Below are 16,080 nucleotides of genomic sequence, written 5' to 3'. Positions count from 1 at the left end.
GACAGAACCTTGGGCCTCATACACACTAGGATTTTGAAACTACACAAACCTCTATACCAGACACTCAGCTCTACTTTTGATGGCAAGATTTGCCCTTTCAAGCCAGAGGCCTGATCCATGGTAGCTCACATCTGACTACACAGCCAACAGGAAAGCCTCTCCAGGAGACCAGTAAGAACACACCCGTCCAGCGATGCTGCACCAGCCATCTGCATAACTTACCTTCAGCCTTGGCTCTCAAGTGCCTCAGAGACCCTTCCATGCTCCACACCACCCACACACAACTGCCTTTCTTCCCCATCAAGTATCTTGTACAAAGATACTTCCCTGGAGGGAAGGGAAGAGAAGCAAGGGCTTGCCCCTCTCAAACCCAGCATCCTGAGCTCCTTGGGGACCAGCCACCCAGACCCATGAGCATTATAATAACCACAATCAGATCATGTGAGCTGAAGGTGTCTAGAGCTGCTTCCTCCCAGCACTTCAGGTCATTGGAAAGACAAGCCACCAGACCCAGCCCTTGGGGGATAAGGGCAAAGCAGGGCCACTTCCCCAGGGATCTCAGGTGTTTCCTGTTCAGCAACAAACCCCACAATTCACACACACCCACACTCCCAGACCAACCAATTACTTTTCAGCCAGGATCACATGGTCCCCATAATGACTGTTGTTGACATGCTGTATGTGATTAATCCATTTTACAAAGGAAGGAAGGAAGCAAGACTGAGAAAGAGAGGGATCCAAAGTCAAGGGCAGAAAAGAGAGATTCATCCCATATCCCATCCCTAGAGATCAAGACCATAATGAACAGAGCAGAAGTAATCCGCATCATCCTCAGGCTGCACAGGGCTGATGGTCAGGATGCAAGCATTGTGGACTGTATCCTTGACAGCCCAGAATCGATCAGGAATGTCAGCAGGCCGATAGTGGTCCTCCTCTGAATGGTAGTAGAGAAGGAGGCGGGGGGCACTGCCTGGCCGCTGCTGGTACCAGGACACACCATAGTCCAAAATGGTGGTATGCTGGGGGCTGAGTCTGCAGGAGAGTTGGGCCACTTGGCCTGGGAAGACCAGCAGTGCATCCGGCTGGGCTAGGACTGGCTGTAAGACTGAGAGAAATAGATCTACTTAGACCTGGCCTGGTCCCCTTTTCTCCTGCCCATGCCTAGGAATGGTTGGGGTATAGCAGCCTCCCCAGCCCTGTCCCCCTAAATACCTGGAGCACAACCCAGCAGACTTTCTGCCTACCTCTCTGCTCTGACTCCAAGGCGGCTACCACTTCTAGAGCCAGATATGGTTCCATGTAACTTGGAGTACCCTCTCTATACCTTCATTTCCCTCTACCAATGAGGACTTTGCAGTTAGTAACCCCCTTAGTCTGTGTTCCACAGTCTTAAGAATCCACATTCAAAGCTGGGGGGCAAGTTGCTTGTGTGTGTAGTCCTGGCTAATCAGGAGCCTGAGATCTGAGGATCTTGGTTCAAAGCCAGTCCAGACAGGAAAGTTCATAAGACTCTTTATCTCCAATTAATCACAAAAAGCTGGAAGTGAAGCTGTAGCTCAAGGGACAGAGTGCTAGACTGGAGCAAAAGTGCTCAGAAACAGTCCCCAGCCCCCAAGCTCCAGCCCCAGTACCAGCACCAAAAAAAAAAAAAAAAAAATCAACATTCAATTAGGAAATTAATATTCAAGCATGAGACTGGCATTTTTTGGGTGTCTTGGCTACCCACTCCGCTCACTCTGAAAGCTATTTCAAACTCCAGCTACAGATGAGCCATCCCTCTCCAAGAACCTCCTAGCTGCATTATTCATCTTTTCAGCCTCAGGCCACTGGCTGCTGGGGACCTGCTCAAGGTTAGGTTACCTTGGTGGCCTGGCCCTTTAGGCGTAAGGAACAGCCAATACCAGCTTCCCCTGTAAAAGATGATCGGGTCTAATCTCCTCAGGGGCCCCAGAGAGCGCCCAAAGAAAAATAGGGACCTGATCGTCAACCCCTGGAGAAACCACAGCTCATACAAGAAAGTGACTTGTCCCAGGTCAGGGGCAAAGCTGCCTGGGCTCAAGTCTCCTCTCTATCTCAAGACCTCTGTCGGATACTCCCCACTGTCCCTATTGATACGCTTCCCTGCCAGAGCCTTTTCAGGCCAGTGCCAACCACCACAACCTACCCCCAAGTGTGACAGCCAAGGGAGGGCTCACCTGCCAGAAAGGCTCCCATCAAAAGGAGAAACAGGTTCTGGGTGCAGGCCATGGCCAGAGGAGAGAAACAGGCAGGGAGTTTATTGGGCTATGCTCCTAGTACTGAAGGACACCGGGCTGGGGAGGCTGCTAGACCACAACAGAGCATGCAAATCATACCCGTGACTAAGAAGGAAAGGGTGTGACTGGAGCCAACCCAGGCCCTCTCTCCCCATATATCAAGGTCCTGACACGTGGGCCTTGGGAGATCAGAAGCCTGAAAGCCCACTTGTGCAGTTATAACAGAAGGTTGGAATCTTCCTCTTTCTCCTTTCTTCTTCTTCTTCTTCCTCCTCCTTCTCTTCTGCTTCTGCTGCTTCTTACACTGGGCATCAGTTCAGGACCTCAAATAAGCTAGGCAAATGCTTCCATCTCCAGCCTCAAAAATCTGCTTTTATCCTGAGGTATAACTAGCATACAAGAAAGTACATAAACCTTAATTATATAATTTTATAATATATATTATGCATATGCTACTTTATGTGTATAAGACACCCAAAAATATCACTCCTACAACTTCCGTTAAATCAAGATTTAGAGCATTTCCATTTCTGCAGAGGACAGCCCTCATACAGCTGTGCAGTCAACACCGTTCACTCATCTAGACCTCAAGTTAAAGAATTGGTCCTCAGCTTGGCATTATGGGGAGGTGTGGTCTACTGGAAGGTCTTCAGGCCAGTGGAAGTATGCTCTTAAAGGAGATAGTGGGACCCCAGCTCCTTCTCTCTTTTGCTTCCTGGCCCATTATGAAGTGGCTTTGTTCCACTTCACACTCTCTGCCATGATATACTGACTTGCCACATACCCAGTAGCAACAGGACCAGCCTCCCACACAGTGAAATGAAACAATCTTTCCTCTTTATAAATTGAGTACCTTGCCTGGTGCTGGTGGCTCAGTCGCCTGTAATCCTAACTACTCAGGAAACTTGAGATCTAAGGATTGCAGTTCAAAGCCAGCCTGGGCAGGGAAGTCTGTGAGACACTTGTCTCCAATTAACCACCAGAAAACCAAAAGTGTAGCTGTGGCTCAAAGTGGTAGAACACTATCCTTGTGCAGAAAAGAAAAGCTCAGGGGCAGCTCCCAGGCCCTGAGTTCAAGCCCCACAACTGAAACAACAACAAAAAAAATGTTGAATGCCTTTAGGAGTTCGTTATGGTAACAGAAAACTAACAACCCCTAAGGGAGGTATCACTGGAACTTTATCACTTACCTTCACCCCAGGATCAGGGAGGGCTTAAACTCATCTAGCCTCAAGCTTTAGAATATCTTGCTTACAGTTGGTGCTCTGACAGTTGCTCCAAGCATCCAGACCAGCTTTTTGATGGTTATTTTGGAGATGGAGTCTTGTACATTTTGCTGCCTAGGCTAGCTTTGAATTTTGATCCTCCAGCTCTCAATCTCTTGAGTAGCTAGAATTGTAAGTATGAACCAATGACACCATCTATCGGATTAATTATGCCTGCTTTAGACACTCTACTCTAAATGGAATGACAGTGTATATTTTGTCTCTGTGTTTATGTGCATGTTGACATGTTTTATCCAATATTGAGTCATTCGTGTGTGTGTGTGTGTGTGTGTGTGTGTGTGTGTGTGTGTGTGTGTATGGGTATCATCCTCTTAGCTATATGTAATTTATTCTGTGAATGCATCACAATTAGATAGCCATTGTCCTGCTATTAAACATCTGGGGGTTTCTGCTCTTTGGCCACACTCAATAAAATTGCTGCAGCCATTCCTATCAACCAAAAGAGATGTACCTGTTCTCTTTCTGTCTCGCACATGTACTTTCCTCTTCTCTCTTTCCTCTCCTCTCTCTGCCTCTCTTTTTGGAGAGATATCTAGGATTGGTAGGAAATGTATACTTTTCACTTAGCAGGGTTCATTTTCACTAGCTTCACTTTCACCAGCAGGGTAAAAATTCTAGAGACTTCACATCCTCAGCATCCTTAACATTGTTAATCGCTTTCATCTGCCACAAAGAGGACAGCTGTGGTGCTTTCCAACCTTGGGATTCAAACCCAAGTTTTCAGACATGTTACTTGCTGTATGACTTCAAATAAGTTATTTCCCCTTGAAGTGTCTCAGTTTTCCCATCTGGGAAATGAAAATGAACATGTTGGAAGCTGGAGGGTAGTCGAGATACAAAGATAGTCTGTGTTGGCTCAGTGCTGAACACACTGCATTTATTAAGTGCTCTAGTTAGGATCTAGAATGTCCCTCAGAGACTGATGTATTAACAGCTTATGGAACAATTGGGAAAGATGGTGGAGCCTTTAAGAGGTGGAGCTACTGGGAGATCATAGGTCACTAGGGACTTGCCCTTGAAGGGGATAGAATTTACCCCTTTCCAAACTCACTCTTGGTTCCCTGGCCACCATGAAGTAAGAAACTTCATTTTTTACTACATACTCCTACCATTGTGTACTGCCTTGCCACAGACTCCAAAGCAATGTGGCTACTTAAGCATGGACTAAAGCCTCCAAAACTGTAAGTCAAAATAAACCTTTCCTCCTTTTAAGTTGATTGTTACTATAATAGAAAGAAAACCAACACATTAAGCATATCATTTTTTTTCTTTTGTGCCAATTCTGGGATTTGAACTCAGGGCCTGGGCACTGTCCCTTGGCTTTTTCACTCAAGGCTAGTGCTCTATGACTTGAGCCATAACTTCACTTCTGACTTTTGGGTGATTAATTGGCGATAAGAGTCACAGAGTTTTCTGCCCAGGCTGGCTTTGAACCAAGACCCTTGGGTCTCAGCCTCCTGGGTAGCTAGCATTATAGGTATCCACCACATAAAACTGCACCACATGCAGTTTTAAGTTTTTAAGTTTTTATTTATTTTTTGTCGGTTGTGGGGCTTGAACTCTGGGCCTGGGCGCTGTCCTTGCACTCTTCAGCTCAAGGCAAGTACTCTACTGCTTAAGCCACAACGCCACTTCCAGTTTTCTAGGGGTTTATTGGAGATAAGAGTCTTTCAAGCTGGGCGCTGGTGGCTCACGCCTGTAATCCTAGCTACTCAGGAGGCTGAGATCTGAGGATCGCGGTTCAAAGCCAGCCCGGGCAGGAGAGACCGTGAGACTCCTATCTCCAATAAACCACCAGAAAACTGGAAGTGGCGCTGTAGCTCAAGTGGTAGAGCGCTCGCCTTGAGCTGAAGAGCTGAGGGACAGCGCCCAGGCCCAGAGTTCAAGCCCCATGGCTGACAAAAAAAAAAAAAAAAAGAGTCAGACTTTTCTGCCCGGGCTGGCTTTGAACCCGATCCTCAGATCTCAGCCTCCTGAGTAGCTAGGATTACATGCGTGAGCCACCGGCGCCTGGCTTTAAAAAAAAAAAAAATTTTTTATTCCAGTGTTTGGGGCCTTATTGACCCTATACCCTCTCAAGGTTATCCAGTTTGTGAAGACAGTAAATTGCTGTGTGTTTTTCAAATGCAAACCAGCCAATCCTGAGCCCATACCCCCAACTCCCTCCATTATACGTCTCACACTGAACCTAGTATGTTCATCTCTCAAGGAACATAAACTAAACTACCCTACCTGCTCATCCTTTCCTGCAGAAACCACAGTTCTTCCTCTTCCTGTCTCTTGACCAACCCTAGTGAGTCCCTGTGTGGCACCTCCTCTTCATAGAAGCTGTAAGTAATAAACTCTCAGCAAGTTCAGTGGTCTCCTCAGATCTTGGCCTCACTATTGCTGAGTCTATAAATAACAATTAAACTGTGAGCTGAAACTGGGCACCTGTGGCTCATGCCTGTAATCCTAGCTATGTAAGAGACTGAGATCTGAGAATTAAGGTTCAAAGCCAGGTCAGGCAGGAACATTCCTGAGATGCTTGTCTCCAATTAACCACCAAAAAGCTGGAAACAGAGCTATGGCTCAAGTGGTAGATCACCAGCCTTGAGCAAAAAAGCTAAGAAAGAGTGTCAAGGCCCTGAATTTAAGCCCCAGTAGCGTGCGTGCACTCTCTCTTTCTCTCTTTCTTTTTCTCTCTCTCTCTCACACACACACACACAACTACTCTCAACACACACTTGCTACTCTCAAAACAACAACATGAGCTCTCTTTAACTGAAGCCTCCAGAGTAATCTTGGGGGCAGTTATCGTAAGCATTATGCCCACCTTTGGTCCTCAGCTCTTCCCAGACCTGAGCAAAAGCTCAGCTCTGGAGTTCCCTCCATACAGCTAGCCCCTCCCTTTCTACCCCCAGATCCTGCTGCTACCTAGACAGTGAAGGATGCTATGTGCTCCCTCTCCAGGGGAAATATGGCTTCTCTAATAAACCTTGTAATAATCTTTCTCCTGTGCCTGTCTGCCTCTGTGTGGTCCCCTGGTATAGATGTGATGGATCCTTTCAGTTATAAAGCCCCCTGGGTACCTCACTCCATTCCTGACATCTCATTAAGGATTTCCATGACACTCAGAATTAAAGGCTCCCTTCTCTATGGTGGCACTGAAGAGGAGCCACTAACAGAGCTGTAAACCCAGGCCTGGAATGACCTTTTCTTCTGAAGTCTGGCTCTAGACTCTGGCATTGAACTCTCAACCCTTAGTGCTTCCTGAGCTATGATCTGCAGGAAACACACAGTGCTGATCAGCACTACAACCTAAGGCACTACTGGGGTTTGAACTTGCTAGGCAGGCCCTATTCCACCACTTTAGCACCTCCAGCCCTAGAGATAACTTTCTAAATATTATTATATTTATGTTAGGCATGACATTACTTAGTCCAGCACTCAGAAGTCAGGCTAGAGGATCATGAGTTTGAGGCCAGAATGAGCGACAAAGTGAAATGCTGTCTCAAAACAACAGTACCAACCAAAAAGTGTTAAGACTTTTAAACTTTAGCAACCTGGCTAGATCATGGGGTTCAGTCCCTTTTATAGGTGAGAACACTGAAGCCATTCAAGAAAAAAAGTGCTAATTCAGTGACAGAATGAACCAACGGTGAGCTGCCTGGAAGGCCTACCTATCATATCTGTCCACAGAGGACAGGACAATGAAATCATGGAGATAATCCTCTTAGCACTCAGGAAGGGTTTGGTGAAGGGTGGTAGGGGAGGGGCAGGGCAGGAGACAGAAGAAGAAAGATAGAGGGAAGATAGTAGGGGAAAATTAAAAGAGAAAGAATGAATTAGATAGAAAAGAAAAAAAGAAAATAAATTAAAGGAATAATACAGGAAGAAGAAAACCAGGTTAAATAAAAGACCGTAGAGACAGAAAGAAAGGAGACCTAGCTAGATGTCAGGGCTCATGCCTATCATCCTAAACTACTTAAAAGGCTGAGAATGAGAAGATTGAGATTTGAGACCAGCCAGCCTAGAAAAGCCCTAGAGACTCCATCTCCACAGAAGGGAAGCTCAACAGAGTGGCCTAACACAAACACTTTCCATCCCTCTGAGTATGGCCCACATACACATTTACCTCCATACTTAGCATGCATCATGTCCTGGGTTTCATACCCAACAGAGGAAAAAAAAAAAACAAAAGAAGGAAGAAAAGAGAGAAAAATGGAAGCAGAAGAGCTGGTAATCCACAAATGTTTGTGGATTGCTAGATTGCTCTGGATCTGTGAAGCCCAGAGATAAGACAAAAGTAGAACAATGCAAAGTAGTTGGGTCTCACTGGAAAACATGTTCAGTGTCTTTTGAAGTTAAACCTACATTCAGCCAATGAGCCAGCAGTCCCTCTTGTGGTATTTACTAGGCCAGAGAAATGAAAATCTCTGCTCACCCAAGAACCTGAAGGAAAATGTTTATATTAGCTTTGTTCATAATTTCCCCAAACTAGAAACAAGCCAAAAAGACAACAGGTGAGTGGATCAACCAACAGACAATGGAACTGGGAGGAAAAGGAAAGAAGTACTGACTTAGAACCACCTGGATGACCTTGGCTGCATCACACTGAATGAAAGAAGCTAGATGCAGAAAGTTCCAACAAAAAACAAATAACATGGGCTGGGAAGGTGGCTCAGTAGTAAAGCGCTTGCCTTGCATGCTTGAGGCCCTGGGTTCAATTCCTCAGCACCCATAAGCAAAAAAAAAAAAAAAAAAAAAGCCGGAAGTGGCGCTGTGGCTCAAGTGGTAGAGCGCTAGCCTTGAGCTGAAGAGCTGAGGGGCAGCGCCCAGGCTCAGAGTTCAGGCCTACCACCGGACCCAAAATAAAACAAAACAAAAGAACAAATAACAACAAAGAAAAACAAAACAGAACAGTGGATGCCAGGGTGGACTAAATAATAGAGATGTCTAAAGATTAAGTTTATTTAGGAATAAAATAATATTGCAATAGGAGTATCTATGCTATTGTAAACTGTAAGTTATTCAAGAAGACTAAGCAAGAGGAAGTTTTGCTTTTTGGTCAGTCCTGGAACTGAGGGCCTAAAAACTGTGCCTAAGCTTTTTTGCTCAAGGCTAATGTTCTAGCACTTGAGCCCTAGCTCCACTTCTGGCTTCTATTGATAGTTAATTAGAAATAAGAATTTCATAGACTTTCCTGCCCAAGCTGGCTTCAAACAAGGGTCTTGAACTCAGGGCCTGGATGCTGTCTCTGAGCATTTTTGCTCAAGGCTAGTGCTCTACCACTTTGAACCACAACTCCAATTCTGGCTTTTTGCTGATAATTGGAGATAAGAGTCTCACAGACTTTCCTGCAAAGGCTGGCTTCAAAATTCAATCTTCAGATCTCAGCCTCCTGAGTATCTAGGATTACAGGTGTGAGCCACCAGTGCCCATCATGGAAGAGAAAGTTTTTGGTGGTGATACTTGGTTTTGAACTCAAGGTCTTATACCTGCCTACCATTTAAGCCACTTCCCTAGCATTTTAGCTTTAGTTACTTTGTGGATAAGGTCTTGAATGTTTGCCCAGTGTCAGTTATGGAAGGCAATATTCCTACCTATGCCCCCCATGTAGCTGGAACTACAAACACAAACCACCATGCCAAACATGTTGCTTGAGTTAGTCTCAATTTTTTGCCCAGCTGACCTTAAATGGTGATACTCTCTATCTTTGCCTCTCAAGTAGTTGGAATTATAGTCGTGTGCCCTGTACCTGGCCAAGAGGAAGTTTTTAAAGGTAAAATGAGTTACATGTGGTGGTTTGAAACAATAATCCTTGGCTACTAGGATCAGTAACAAGGGTGGCCTCAGTCCAAGATTAAACACACAGTTGTTGGGCCGACGCCCTTGTAGAAGGAAGTATTTCTGTGTAAGGTTTCAGTGGGCTTTGTGTAAGGTTGTGGTTCTGGCAGAGCCTTTTGTGAATAACTCTTCTCTATACATGCAGGAGATTCCCTCCTCTCATTTCCCAGCTTCAGTTATTGGAGGAAGGGGAAGAGATTAGGGCTTAACAACTTGACAACTTTTACAACCTCAAAGTAGTACAGTGAGACTTGGGAGATGACAGTTGGTTTGAAGCTATACTGGTTTTATGAGATCTGCTAATATTTGAATATACTGGATAAGGTGGTACATGCCTGTAATCCCAGCTACTCAGGAAACCAAGGTAGGAGGACCTTGAATTTGAATTTAATCTTGGCAAGTTAGTAAGATCCTGTCTTGGAAAAAAAAAAAATAGCCAAGTGCTGGTAGGTCACGCTTGTAATCCTAGCTATTCAGGAGGCTGAGATCTGAGGATCAGGATTCAAAGCCAGTCCAGGTAGGAAAGTTTGTGAGACTCTTATATCTCATAACCACCAAAAACCCAGAGGTGGAGCTGTGGTTCAATGTGATAGAGCACCAGTCCTGAGCAAAAAAGCTCAGGGACACACACAGGCCCTGAGTTCAAGCCCCATGACCCCCTCCAAAAAAAAAATTACAAAAAGGGGGAAATGGGGGCCATAGTTCAAATTGTAGAGGAGTTATCCAGTACACACACACACACACACACACACACACACACACACACACACACACACACACACAGAGCAATCATAGAAAAGAGTAAATTTTGCTGGCGCTGGTGGCACACACCTGTAATCCCAGCTACTCAGGAGGCTGAGATCTGAGGAACACGGTTCAAAGCCAGCCCAGCAGGAAAGTCCCTGAGACTCTTATCTCCAATAAACCACCAGAATACCGGAAGTGGTGCTGTGGCTCACGTGGTAGAACACTAGCCTTCAGCTGATGAGCTCAAGGACAGCACCCAGGCCCTGAGTTCAAGCCCCACGACCGACAGAAGAAGAGAAAAAGTAACTTTTACTATTTTTAAATATACCTCAATACATTCAAGTAACAAGGGGGGAAAGAAACAAGGACAAGTCTGGCGCTGGTGGCTAATGTCTATAATCCTAGCTATTTTCAGGAGGCTGAGAGCTGAGGATTGGGGCTCAAAGCCAGCCTAGGCAGGAAAGTCCGAGAGACTCCTCTCCAGTTAAATCACCAGAAACCCGGAGAGACGCTGTGCTAACGCGAAACTCAAGCCATGGCCAAAACCAAACAAGGATAGCTAGAAATCCGGGCAGGAAAAAGGCACTGGATGAGGACTGTTCTTCCCTGGAGGGCTTGTCTCCGCAGCAGTCATCCCGAGCCTCTGGAACCCCTGGATTCCCACTGCGGGCTGCGCGGAGCCCCGCCTTAGGAGCCCGCCCCATCAGGGTCGTTTCCAGGATACTGGGGGTAAGGCATTTCCCGTCGAGACTGGCGGCTCTCACTGCCTTGGAGACCAGCTGGGAGGATGGGGGTGCTGTTCTGACCCAGCCAGAGGCGGCAGGACGAGGGGCTCCAGAGGCCTTGGTCTGAGCAGGTGCTTCAGTTGAAGTCTGGACCCCCCCCTCCCTCCACCCTCACCAGCACACACCTGGGCGACCGGGTCCCACTCCGCAGTGGCAGGAGTCGGGATATCAAAGCCTCCGGGTCTGTCTTCTTCCCCGCTGTAAGCCATGTTTATCACCGTCAAGTTTGGAGGTGAGTGGGGGAGGGAGCCGTGGGAATGGGGGAGCACCCTCAGAGGCAAGTCTCCGGGGAGCTGGAGGAAGGATGGGGCGGTGCGGGGGAAGAGGGAGAGGAAGGGGGCTTAGGGAGGAGGCAAAGCGAACGCCCAAGCTTTGTCTGGTATGGATCATTGACGCGGGTTCCACCGGACAAGTACCTGCCACCGTGCCGCCCAGGTTTGCACGACTCAAGCTTCAGATTGCGTCTGAAGTCCGACGCTGTAGCTGCTAATCCTCCCCACCCTCCCCTCCCGCCCCTTCCTGGAAGGTGGAAGGGGCGGGGCCTGCAGCGCTTGGAGGAGGGCCCCTCCGGAGAGGCGTGGTCAGCGCCAGGGGGCCGTCCTAATGCGCAGGGGGGCGGGGTCAACTAGGCGTAGCCAATACTAGGGATCCTGGTCTGGTAGGTCCAATCCCATCTCTAGTCAGGAGTAAGTCTCCAACACAGGAAGATAGCAATTGTCTGGACTATTGTGCCCATTACCCAGACCTAGCTCCTTAGTCCTATTTGCAGCTCTGGAGAGGGGATAGACACGCAGGGATCCCACATACTCACTTCTGCCCCTTCCTCACAGCAGGCTGCTGGATGCTGGTGAATCCCTGGTGCAGCCTTGTAACCCTCACTGCTCACCTGAAGCAGAAGGGGCAGATCACCTCAGATGGTGAGGAGTCAGGGAAATTTCCGGGGAAGAGGGGCTGTGGGTCCCCAGGCAGGAGTGCCAGCTTTGCTCAACCAATCTCCATGTCCTCCCAGTGGCCATCGCCCTCCTGGCTGAGGATGGGCATCTAGTGAGCCTGGATAAGGGCCTGGAGGCCTCTCCCACACCCTCTCTGGGCAGTTCACTGCTGCAGGAGCGAAGGACCTATGTCCTGGTGCGCGTCATCAGTAAGTGGAACCCAACACTCTCCTTTATAGCTATGCTGGAATGTAAGAGTCAGTCAGGTCAGACCATTCAAGGCCCTGCTCCTTACCTGGGATCCAGTACCCCGCCTAGCCCCCCCAACCCTCCAGCATTCGTGACAGGGAGTCCTTTGTCCTTTCTGTATACTCCACAGAGGGAGAGAATGGAGCCCCCAACTGCTATGAGTCCCTGTTGGAAAACCTAGATGACCAGAGTCCAGAGTTGGCAGGTGAGTGTTAGCGTTGAGTTCGGAAAGGGGACGTGCCAGCAGGAATTACTGGGTTTTCCCAGCTCCTACCAGCAGGATATCCTGGGTCTTCCAGAGGAACTGCGCCGGCTGTCAGGTCTCTCTGCCATGAGCAACAGGCGAAGGAGACGCCTGGGCACTAGGAATGGCCTCCAGGAGCAAGACCCCCCTTCAAGGTCCCGAAGAGTAGGCTCCATACCATCCAGGACCCGCTAGGTGGAGCCAGGTACAGAAAAGGTATGAACAATAAGAAACACCCCAAAATGGGATCACTTCCTGAGGGATAGACACAAGGCATGCTGAGGCAAACCCTCAATACTAAACCCACACAACAGCTGTATGTTGTATCCAGATGTTCTACTACCTAGCTGGAATATAAGCACCCTTCGAGCAGGAATGCTTTCAGTGCTTAGGAACAGAGTGTGGTACAGAGTCAGTGTTCTGCTAAACGAACTCAGTGAATATATGTGATGAAACAGCCTTTACTAGGTTTGAAGAGCCTATTCTTCTGTCCCAACAGGCCTTGTGACCTGACATATCATAGCCAAGTGGCCAAGCTGGACTTAGATCTAAGGAAGCTAACTATAACCCCTGCCTCATGTGATCAGCTGCAAACCAACAGCAGCCCAGCAGAACTCCTCTTTCAGAACCTAGAAATTACTGAGAAGTTGCATCAGCTAGAGGGGCAAGGACAGAATGTGAGACTTTGGGGGAAACCCTTAAAATGTAGGTACAGAGAAAGGGACCCAGACAGAAACAGAAGGGTGAAGGGGGCAGGTCTCCCTGTGGGCAAAAACAACAGTGTCCTGAGATTGTGACCTATAGTCTAAAGCCTCATCACTTTCCTTTTTTTTTTTTTTTTGTCATTCATGGGGCTTGAACTCAGAGTTTGGGTGCACTGTCCCTGAGCATTTTTGCTCAAGGCTACCATGCTACCATTTTAAGCCACAGCCCACTTCCGGTTTTCTGGTGGTTAATTGGCTACCAACGGTGATCCTCAAGTCTCAGCCTCCTGAGTAGCTAAGATTATAGGCATGAGATACCAGCATCTGGCTAATTATCATTCTACTTTGAGCTGCCCAAAGTATCCTTGGCTATAGTACAGATGAAACCAGGGCTCTTCTCTCACCACCCAACATACCTGTTTAAGATAGCATACAACAATGAGACCTGCATCTCTTCCCACTGACCACCCCTCAACAGGCAGTGTATTCCAGGCAGACAGGCCAGGAAGAGGGCATATAGCAGGTTGTGATCGAAAATAAACTTTTTAATTGCACATTTTTTTTTTGGTGTTATCCATGGGGTGAGAAACATCTTCCTTATTCCTAGTCCCAGCTACAGTCTATCGTCATAGTCCAGCTGTCGGTGAGGGGATGGGGGAGAGCAGGGCTATGGCCCAGGACTCTTCAGGGCAGTGAACTCAGACCTGTGGGGAAGCAGGAAGAAGAGGGAGCATACATTGGTGATCAGCCTGCAGATGCAAGAAGAAGGTTTGCCCCTCCCAGTCCCTACCAGGGTTGGAATCCAATTGCTCACCATGGTTGTACTTGCACTGCTTCAAGGCCTCACTGAAGCCCTCACACAGGGACAAGTCACTCTGAGTGGTCGAGCAGTCTAGGAACTGCTTGATCTCATAGGAGCAGGGCCCCATTTGTAGGTGTTGAGGGGCAGCACGAGCAGGGGCCTAGGATGGACAATACAAGAGACAGCAGGGTCACTCAAGGTTGGTACCCAGAAGTGAGTTTCAAAGCAAGAGGCTACCTGCCTCTCTACAAATTCCCAGCCCAGTGTCCCCAGGGTCCCAGGTAGGTTGGCTGACCAGTGCCAGCTTGTGCCTGCCTAACCACAGCTGCTCTACCCATGGAGATGAGCTAGTAGCAGCAGCCTTTTAAAATCCATTAAGATGATACAGACAGGGTTTCCTGATGCTTCAAAACTGGTTTTGTTGCTGGATGCTAGTGGCTTATGCCTTTACTCCTATCTACTTAGGAGGCTGGGATATGAGGATCCAGGTTTAAAGCCAGACCAGGTAGTCCATGAGACTCTTATCTACAATTAACCACCAAAAAGCCAGAAGAGTGCTAGCCTAAGGTTAAAAAGCTAAGAGACAGTACCCAGGCCCTGCATTCAAGCAAAAGAAAGGAAAGAAAAGAAAAAAAGAAGAAAGGAAGGGAGAGAGGGAGAGAGGGAGGGAGGGAGGAGAGAAGGGAGGGAGGGGCTTGTGAAGAAGGAAGAGAAAATTCTAGAAAAGCCCTGCACACTCTGAGTACAAGCCCCACCCCCAAGATTCTAGCACCATCCTGGCTCAGCCGTAGTGATCTTCATGACCCTTTACCCAGATGCTAAGCTGAATTTGGATTTGGCTCAAGACAAATTGAGCTTCAGTGGGAGATAGGTCATCAGGGAACAGGAGCTGTGGTTATGAACTGACCTTCATCCTTGGACCCAGGAGCTACAATATTGGGCCTGAATGAGGAAAACAAGAGCTTGGGAAATTCTACATCCTGCCTCCACTCCGCGTTAAGTGTCCTTGGGCAAGTTTTTAAGCCCACCTGAGCCAAGCTGTTCCTTATCTTTAAAGGGCTGTTTGGTGTTAAGTCACTGGGAGCCCAGAGAGTTTACCTTTCAAGGAGGAACAAGGGCAGCCTGCCAGAGACACCCACCCTGAGTGAACCGTTTCTCCTGGGCCCTGCTGCTCACCTGCTGGGCGGCAGGCTGGGCAGGTTCAGAGCTTCCTCCACTGAAGGCTCCAGTAAGAGCGCTGCCCACGACGTGTCCCACTGCCGATCCCACGGCTACCCCAGCGGCTGTGGACGCCATCTGTGCCATGAGGCCCGGCTGGCCCGATGGAACCGGAGCGGGAGCGGCAGCGGAGGGTGGTGGGTGCGCGGGAGGATGGGCAGAGGTTGTGGCCAGACGGCTGCAGAGGTAGGAAATGGCGAAGCGAGGAAGGAAGCAAGATTAATTCTGGCCAGATCCCAAGCCAAGGACCTGTGGGGTCTGCAGGTCCTGGCAACGACCCCTGCTCGTCCCCAGCAAGGGGGAGCGCACCGTCCTGCACACGCGATGGCTGCGCGGCGCCCTCCCCCCGCCAAGATGGCGCGATCGAACTCAAGGTCACCCTCCGGATGCCCTCGCGGGATGCGAGGCCCACGTTTCTCTCTCCCCCTTCCTCCCGGGACTAGGGACCCCTCACACCTGGCTGGCCGAGCGGCTGCGCTGCGGCTGCCCCGAGGCATGGTGGTGGCAGTGGAGCCAAAGTCGGTAGGAGACAGAGACGGTCGCTGGCGGCGGCTGTGTCACCGGGACAGGAAGCCGGGGCACTTGTCACTGCGGCCGAGGGGGCGGGGTTGGGAGGGGCCTCGTGGACACGCCCCTGTGGCCGAGGGGGCGGGGTTGGGAGGGGCCTCGTGGACACGCCCCTGTGGCCGAGGGGGCGGGGTTGGGAGGGGCCTCTCGGGCACGCCCCTGCGACCGAGGGAGCGGGGTTGGGAGGGGCCTCTAGGACACGCCCCTGCGACCGAGGGGGCGGGGTTGGGAGGGGCCTCGTGGACACGCCCCCGTGGCCGAGGGGGCGGGGTTGGGAGGGGCCTCGTGGACACGCCCCTGTGGGAGCCGATCGCCCCGTAGTTTCGGTGGAACAGGGTGGCCCGGGGCGCTCTCACTGCTCCGGGCTCCGGGTGGGAGGGTCCTGCGGACACCGGCCAAGGTCACAGGCCGCCAAAGGTTTATGTCGGCAGTGTCAGTGAAGCTGTGGTAGCGGCGGTAGCG

General features: G+C 49.3%; 3 protein-coding genes across 4 annotated transcripts; 1 reads left to right on the top strand and 2 right to left on the bottom strand.

Annotated features, from left to right (window-relative positions):
• Positions 1 to 640: 640 nt before the first annotated feature.
• Vpreb3 (V-set pre-B cell surrogate light chain 3) lies at positions 641 to 11,368 on the bottom strand. Its single transcript, XM_069994461.1, has 3 exons — positions 11,028 to 11,368; positions 2,196 to 2,644; positions 641 to 1,105 (listed from the first exon to the last, which is right to left on the bottom strand). The coding sequence occupies exons 2-3, from the start codon at positions 2,245 to 2,247 to the stop codon at positions 783 to 785; spliced, it is 375 nt and encodes a 124-aa protein (XP_069850562.1). The 5' UTR covers positions 2,248 to 2,644; positions 11,028 to 11,368; the 3' UTR covers positions 641 to 782.
• CUNH22orf15 (chromosome unknown C22orf15 homolog) lies at positions 10,891 to 13,585 on the top strand. 2 transcript variants are annotated; one of them, XM_069994458.1, is made up of 6 exons: positions 10,891 to 11,134; positions 11,736 to 11,819; positions 11,912 to 12,043; positions 12,214 to 12,288; positions 12,383 to 12,543; positions 12,827 to 13,585. In XM_069994458.1, exons 1-5 carry the CDS (start codon positions 11,110 to 11,112, stop codon positions 12,520 to 12,522), a joined length of 456 nt encoding a protein of 151 aa, XP_069850559.1. In that variant the 5' UTR covers positions 10,891 to 11,109; the 3' UTR covers positions 12,523 to 12,543; positions 12,827 to 13,585. The 2 variants fall into 2 exon arrangements, with proteins under 2 accessions (XP_069850559.1, XP_069850558.1); XM_069994457.1 differs by having other exon boundaries at positions 11,733 to 11,819.
• On the bottom strand, positions 13,556 to 15,644 carry Chchd10 (coiled-coil-helix-coiled-coil-helix domain containing 10). The gene is made up of 4 exons (XM_069994459.1): positions 15,508 to 15,644; positions 15,010 to 15,229; positions 13,846 to 13,993; positions 13,556 to 13,735 (listed from the first exon to the last, which is right to left on the bottom strand). Exons 1-4 carry the CDS (start codon positions 15,546 to 15,548, stop codon positions 13,716 to 13,718), a joined length of 429 nt encoding a protein of 142 aa, XP_069850560.1. The 5' UTR covers positions 15,549 to 15,644; the 3' UTR covers positions 13,556 to 13,715.
• Between the last annotated feature and the right edge of the window lie 436 nt (positions 15,645 to 16,080).

Source organism: Dipodomys merriami, unplaced genomic scaffold (genome assembly GCF_024711535.1).
Source record: "Dipodomys merriami isolate MVZ:Mamm:240054 unplaced genomic scaffold, mDipMer1.0.p SCAF_45, whole genome shotgun sequence".
In the NCBI taxonomy this organism is placed as follows: Eukaryota; Metazoa; Chordata; class Mammalia; order Rodentia; family Heteromyidae; genus Dipodomys; species Dipodomys merriami.
Note: the sequence above shows the minus strand (reverse complement) of the source record. Positions and strands in the feature narration are given on the sequence as shown.